The sequence below is a fragment of the Plasmodium fragile genome (genome assembly GCF_000956335.1).
Source record: "Plasmodium fragile strain nilgiri unplaced genomic scaffold supercont1.107, whole genome shotgun sequence".
In the NCBI taxonomy this organism is placed as follows: Eukaryota; Apicomplexa; class Aconoidasida; order Haemosporida; family Plasmodiidae; genus Plasmodium; species Plasmodium fragile.
The window spans coordinates 7,308-15,000 of NW_012192687.1; the positions used below are offsets into that span (position 1 = coordinate 7,308).

A 7,693-nucleotide genomic window follows, 5' to 3' on the forward strand; every position below is an offset into this window, starting at 1 on the left:
TTTTTTTTTTTTTTTTTTTTTTTCGTTTTTTGCTTCAAAAATAAGCTTTCATAGTTACAACAATATATGCATATTAAGCTAGTATTATATGTAAATAAGGCTGTTGTGTACGCATGTATCTAATATATATGTATCGCACAAGCCCAACGTTTGTTGCTTCCATTGTACTATGTATCGGGCATTTCGCGACGTACGTCTCTAGTGGTTTTTTTTTTTTTTTTCTTTCTTCCCGCATAATAAACCTTGATAATTACAAGAGTATATATACGCCAATACTGCATACCATCGTACTCATATCCTTTTCGTATGAACACCCAAAAATGTAATATGATGTCGCACAAGACCAAACATTGTTGCCGACAATGTACAATGTATCCGGCATTTAGGGATATAAATCCCTAGTAAGTTTTTTTTTGCTTTTTTTCTTTCTTTTTCGTTGTCGGGTAGTACAAATAGTAACGTTGTTTAGCCTTCCTATTGGGAACAGTGGAATGGCGAATGGCAACGGTTATTGGTCCATTTTCCACTCGGTTATATTTGTGCGTTGTGCATGCGTTGTGTGCCATCGTATGTGATGTGAGTGCGCTTACTTTCCAAAGGGAATAACCAAGAAGGGCGACAATGACGGAAGTGAGAAAAAACAGCACGGGAGTAGTGGCGGTAAGGACGGCGTTCGTTAGGTCGGGGACATCAAGACTGGGATCAGTGATTCTGATGTCCTTAGAGTCCATCTTGTGGTCTGTATATGGTGGTATGCCTCCGATGAATCCTCCCCCTGGGTTACCGAAGACTGATGGATCGTCCAATGATACTTCAGGATCACATTTTTTATTAGCATCAACGACACATTTATTTCCTGGGAGTTGTGCCGCATGAAGCCACGAGTCTGTAATTTTACCTAGACCGAAAGGATCCTCTGCGACAACTGTTACTACAGTGTTTGCAGGTGCACCGGCTGGACCCGCTGCAGCGGGTGCACCATCTTTCTGTGCAGGGGGAGTTTCCTGCGAAGAACTGGATTGCCCAGTAGTGGGAACCTGCGCTTCATTAGGATTGTTCGGATCCTGTGGATCTTCTGTTGCTGTTATTGTTCCACCTGCAGCTGTCGGTGTTGATGTTGCTGTGTCCCTAGATGCCGACACAGGTGATGGCTGCTGCCCTGGTTGTGTGCCTGATGGTGGTCCTCCTCCGGGGTCCGTCGGTGGGTCTGGCACAGGTGTTGATGATGATGCTGATGATCCCTGTGCTGGCGTGGTTGGTGTTGCTGCTGGTGTCGATTCTCCAGTTGCTGGCCGTGCTGATGCTCCTGCTGGAGTTCCTGAGGGTTCCTGGGAACCCTGCTCACCTGATGATTTCGCTGGGGGTACACTGCCATCTTTCTCAGTTCCTACATACAAGATTAAGGAAACATGAAAATTATGAAACTAAAGTTTTGTGCGGTGGTTGCCCATGCTTATGCTCGATCGGTGATGGTTGATTGGCCACGCGGTTGGGTCTCCACACGGTTCGTTGCTCATGGTCCGGCGCTGAAGCCTGGCGGGACCACACGGGTTACCGCCATCGTGGACGAGACGGCCGGTGCCCGGGGTTGGCACCATGGGTGCCACGGTGCGAACGCTGGTTACGGTGCAGGTGCCACTCCGGGAAAAGACTCTCTCTCTCCAACTACACAACACACAGACAGTGTCTGTCTCTGTCGACGTCTGTCGACGTCTACATCCCGCGGCGGCTTACTCGCTCGCCTGGGGTGCCCCGGCGCGCATGGCCCCGCCATTCTCATTCGACGTTTGGGGTCTCTAGCTCTCTGCGAGATGTTGGAGATGTTGTGTTTGTTTTTTCTCGCTCTTTTTTGTTCTTTTCCTGTTGGATGTTCACTCATGACACTACCTGGTCCCGAGTCCTTGGACTTGTGCTCACAGTCATCATCAGCTCCGGCACCCGATGCAAATGAGACAGCGGTGCTGGATGAGGCACCTGGGATGCCCTGGCCTGCATTCTGCGCCACATGAACTGCGGTGCTACGTGTACACTTACCTGTATTGTCAGTGTCCGCCCCTGCTGATCCTGGTGCCGAGGTCGCCGGATCTTGTGATGTTGATGATGGTGGTCCTCCCCGTGCTGATCCTGCAGGTGCCCCGTCCTCTGCCGCTGTTTTATCTGCCCTGCCTACCTCTGTGTTCCGGCCTGGTTGCGACGAAGTGCCCCCTGTACTGCCTTGGCCTGTGCGCCCGGGTGATGGTGACGGTGACGACGGCTTCTCCCCGTTCTGGTGTCCTCCTCCTGCATCTGCCGGTGTCGTTCCTGCAATGCGAGATGGAAGAAAGGAAGATGAAAAGATGATACACAAAAGCACACAATTGGTACAGAAAGAAGGGGGCCGGGACGGTGCGGTCAGGTGGCGGCAGCACGCGTACGGTGAGGATCGCCGCCGCTATTGGTTCCGTCGTGGCCGCTGCCGCTTCACGGTACGTTCGTCGCGCCCGTCGTGTACGCCACTGTGCTCGGCTCAACGAACGGGGTGATGTTCCCCCGCGTGCGTTGTTGTAGCCGTGTGGGTGTTGTTGTGTGCTGCTGTTCAACTGTTTGTGCATGCGCTGTTCGCCCCTGCACGGCACGCTCGACGCTACCGTCGTGGCCGCCGCTGCACGCGGCAATCGTACGTTGAGCGAAGTGGTGCACCGCAGCGCGCAACGTCCACGAAGTCGTTTGCTGTGCTGTTGTTCCCCCGCGTGCGCGTGTTGTTGTGGCGGCATCCATACGGGCCGTATTGGGCCGCATTGGTGCTTTCTCCCCATCGGTCCTTACCTGCCGATTCCTTTGGTGGTGTGGTCGCTGCTGCTTTGGCGGCGGCTGCTTGTTCAGCGGCAGTCTTCGCTATCACTGCGTCTAATTTTCCGTGCACTTTGTCGATTGCTTGTTCCATTTCTTTCTCTATCGCGGCATCGTGTTTGTCGTCTGCCTGTTCCCCAGAAGGGTACGTGGGAGCCTTCGCATGTGAGGCCCTCAATTTTTCCTCCTCCTGCCTCATTTGTTTCTCCAGTGCGTTCAAAATTCCTGTAACCTTCTTCTTTACTTCATCTTTCGTTTGGTTGTCTTTGTCCTTTTGCTGTTCCTGCTCTCTCGGTCCGACCTCTAGCTTTACCTGTGCTCCCTTACAGTCATCGCCTATTTGTTCCTGTGCAAGTTGCTCCTGCACCTGGTGGTTCTCTTGTAACCATGTCTTCATCTGATTCCTCATGGGCCAAGTGTTCAATTCTATAGTCTTGTACTTCCCCTTCTTACAATCCTGCTCGCCCCAATTTCTCTTGATTGATGCCGATATCTCTCCCACGACGTACCATGCATAATATGTACCCCACCAACCCTCGCATGCATATGTCCTGAGTATATCTTGGTATATATCCGCTATGGTGCATCTCATTATTCCCTTTATCTCCTTATCCCTCCCTCCGGTCTCCTCTGCGTTTTTCCGTGCTGCTTCGCTCCACGCGTTCGCAAAGTATATCGCTTGCGTCATGAGTCTGCATATAACTCTTTCTTTGCTCCGATTCATCGCCCTTGGTCGTTGGTCTGGCTGGCCATGTTCTGTTGGATGCTCCCAGTATGCATTACCGCAGTTAGTAGCATTGTCGTACTGACTGTCATCGTTCATGTGATCAATAAAAAACCGCAGTTGTTTTTGCATATCCTTCCATAACTTACTCTGCGTTTAACACAATGCACATATATCTATTTGGTCGCACACTATTATTCACGAACCGTGGCAATGATCTAATTATAATTGGCCCTTGCTGCCTGTTACATGTAAATTTGCCGTATGCGGTATATATGAAGCACGCACATGTCCGCCATGCTGGTGCCGTGTAGTATGTTTCTCTCATACACACATATGTTCTGCCTTGTGCACACCTCCGCACGGGGCCTGTATGTATAGGAAATTACCTCATACGGTCCCTGTATGTTCCTTTCCTTTACGTATTGTGCCAATATTTTCGCTAATGCCTCATCCGACATTCTGCTCCGTCTTCGATTAGCTCAAATATGACACACCTGAGTATTGTGCCAATGTCCCACGTGAACTATATTAACCGTCACATGGCCCCTGTAGCCCTTGTTATTTTCTACCTTTACTATTGATGAGTAATTTGTGGCCTTAACACATAACATTAGAACATTATACATAACAAAATCCTTATGTACCTGTGTGCAATCCCAGTCTTGCACTATTATTAAATGCCGCAGAAACCATATATTGAGAATGACAGAGGAATAAATATAGAGGAGCACAACAAAAAGAAAAAAAGAACAAGAAAAAGAAAAAGAAAAAAAAGAACAAACACTACACTACCGTACACACGCAACGCGTCATGAATAACGCCCGCTCCCGCCCTTTCTACACCCGGTCTCCACTAAACGCCTTCACACACACTGTCTCTGTGTGCGTACACCTAAAACCGCAGTATAACAACAACATCAAGTTCTTCTTCCGTCGTACACTCGTTTGCTTCGTCGAATCGGTCTTGCACTTGGCCGCTGTGGTCGACGAGTTTGCTCGGAGAGACAATCCTCCTCCTTTCGTACACTCAGCTACGTCGTCGAATCGTGGTTACCATCGGCCGCGTTGGTCGTCGCGTTTGCTCGGAGAGATAATCTCCTCCGTTCTTACACTCGGCCACTTCGTCTAATCGGTCTTACACTCGGCCGCGTTGGTCGACAAGCCCGTGTTCCCGGCCACGTTTGCTCGGAGAGACAATGTCTGCCTCCGTTCTTACACTCGGGCAATCATTCGTCGAATCGTTCTTTCTCGGGACATTGCGTGTACGAGGACGCGGTGACGACGACGGCGGAGAAGCCGTAGAGGCGCGTTGCAGAAGAAGAACAAGCGTGCCAGAGAAGGAAGCGCAGAATGCGCAAGAGCACAGGGAGAAACGGAAGAACAAGAAAAGCAGGTGGCAGTAGTAGGTATAATGTTCAAGCGGTAACGCAAACAACAGGGCAAGAACAGCATGCAGGAGTAGCGTTGATGTGCGATGTTGCATGCATAAAAAAACAAAGCAAAAGAACCCTCTAAATACTAAAACTCACAAATTATGAAACTGTGAACACGTTCACGCTTTAATCTGAATATTGGAAACGTAGATTGTTGAGGATTAAACTATAAAACCGTGAACTGTAAGACCATAAATCATAGAACCCTCCATCCAATCACCTAAACCATAGATCCTAGTGCGCCATTTTAGATACTACACCCTAGAGCCTACATGGTAGACGCGCAGATTCTAGACCATAAACCCAGAACCCTAATCCAAGATCCTATATCGTAGCCCGTAGACCCTAGAACGTACATCGCTAATCCCAGATCCTACATCGTAGCCCGTAGACCCTAGAAGGTACATCCTAGAACGCACATCATGAATCCCAGATCATATCACCTAAACCCTGAAACTTAAACCCTAAACCTGAACCCTAAACACGAAGCTTTAAACCGTAAACCTGTGAGATCCTCCCCCTGTTTATGCATATCAAAAGATAAGTTGTAAAACCGTTTGATTTGGCAATGTGGAAGTTCATACGAACAAGACACGAAGCATCAATACAGAACAAAACAGGAAAAAGGCAAAAACAAAAATTCACATGGAGATACTCATAGGATGAACACCTAGTACATAATTACAGCATACTCAGGAACAATAAAATAATAATTAATAATTGAACAATGCATAACATTTAACAACGCAAATAAGGGCACCTTGGTTTCATGGAAGGAGCAGACTCCTCCATACTTTTGCCCGGGGGGTCTGTTGCATGTTGAGGTGCTTTTGAAGCGTAAACATTTGGTGGAACATTGCTACTCTGGGCAAATAGGCAAACACAAAGGGACAGTAAGAATCAAGGCAGAATCATGTGAAATGAAATAAGGATGGTGCGAAAATAGACAATGGACATGGCTGTAATGGATCAGAGAAGACGAAAGAGAAAATTCAAACGAACGGTGCTTTAGCATAATAATTATTAATCACTTACACACAAATAAAAGAATTAACAGCATAAAGAAAATGCACATTTAGTCCCGTGGTGCCCCCGGAAGAGATATTTATATAGCTCGACAGGAGGAAATATTTTTAACTGTAGACAACGGAAAAGTGCATAGTTTGAGTACGAAAAAAACGCCAGCGGAAATGTATGCTTATCTGTGGGTATGTTTTCTTTTACACCTATATGAGGGGTTTTTGACCCACATTTTTTTTTTTTTTTTTTGGGAACATCGTATGTGATTCTCTGAATTTGTGTGATCGCCGGCAATATTCTTAATGGCTTTTAATGATCTTATATAACCTGTTCATAATGCCTCCATCGATATGTTTACTTGAGCGTTTTACTTTGAATAATTTGCTTACGCTGTAAAATAAAAGGAAACCATATCCACCACAAAGCAGAGCAATGGCAATAAAAGGCAGTATATAGGTCTTGACGACAAAAGGCAGAGCGATAATTAATGCATAGGGCCAAGGTAATAATATAAGCATGGCGTGCATTATGGAGGAGCTCATTTTTATAAGGGATATTAGCAGTAAAGGAGAAAGTATTCCGAATACAACAAGCGGAGCAAACGCTCTATACTTCCTCAGTACATTAAAAAATTCTCTCGTCCCATTTACTTCTCTGACTGAGCAATTGTACTTTTCATACGCCTGCATGTTCAAGTGACGTCTTATTTCTGATCTAAGCGTCGGAAATATTTTTCTAAACATTTTACCCAACATGGTGTTTTTGAACAAACCTCGACTAGGACTGGCAGAAAATTTATTCTGCTGTTGCAATTTATCTATGTAATAGCAAACTGCATCATCTACATCCAATCCTGCTGTAGTAGAAAGTGGTTTATCCTTATTATGATATTCGGATGATTCAGCCATTCTGTTCTTTTCTTCGAGATTATCATCATCTCGTTTTTCGAACAGACTGCCGGTGCTGTCAAAGGTCATGGATTCTGTAATTTCCTGGCTTCTGTTAGAATCATCGTTATTGGCTCCTTCCTGGAATATACTCTCCATGCTGTCAGCATTTGCAGATTTATGCACTTTGTCCTTATTATTAAAAATATCATCGGCTCCTTTCTCGAATATACTATCCATGCTGTCAAAGAGCATGGACGAGCTAAAGCCCTGATCAACGTCGTTACCATGATCACTTCGACCTTCAAGCACACTCTCCATGCTACTGAACCTCATGGATCCTCCAAACTTTACCGTGCCTTCATCCTCATCAAAATTATTCAAGTTTAAAGACTCGTTGGATTTGTCGACGTTAATATGATCCATCGTACTTTTCGACTTCTTCCTTGAACTCGCGCGGGGACTACTCTTTCTAGATCGTGAGTTAGAGCTATCATTATATTTTGTTACATCGGAACGGTCCTGCAGGTAAGTTTCGCCATTTGTATTCACTGATCCCATGAACTTTTCCTCGAGCAGGGTATTATTCTCCGGAGGTAGTGTTTCTACATTAGCTTCACCCATCAATAATCTGCTAATCCTCACAACCAAGGTATTATTCTGGCCAGTTGAATGATTCCATGATGTGCCTAGTTCATTTACCTAACATATATAAATGGGGATACATTCAGAATTTGTACATTACGCAATTATTGGGGTAGAGTGAAGTAATGAAAAGTTTTTAATTTTTAACAACA

The 7,693-nt window shown here is 46.1% G+C and overlaps 2 protein-coding genes across 2 annotated transcripts; both read right to left on the reverse strand.

Annotated features, from left to right (window-relative positions):
- Positions 1 to 398: 398 nt before the first annotated feature.
- AK88_05245 (uncharacterized protein) lies at positions 399 to 3,652 on the reverse strand (the record flags this gene model as incomplete). Its single annotated transcript, XM_012482847.1, has 3 exons — positions 399 to 1,387; positions 1,735 to 2,301; positions 2,806 to 3,652. The coding sequence occupies 3 exons, from the start codon at positions 3,650 to 3,652 to the stop codon at positions 399 to 401; spliced, it is 2,403 nt and encodes an 800-aa protein (XP_012338270.1).
- Positions 3,653 to 6,308: 2,656 nt separating this feature from the next.
- On the reverse strand, positions 6,309 to 7,520 carry AK88_05246 (uncharacterized protein; the record flags this gene model as incomplete). Its single annotated transcript, XM_012482848.1, has 1 exon — positions 6,309 to 7,520. One exon carries the CDS (start codon positions 7,518 to 7,520, stop codon positions 6,309 to 6,311), a length of 1,212 nt encoding a protein of 403 aa, XP_012338271.1.
- Positions 7,521 to 7,693: the final 173 nt, after the last annotated feature.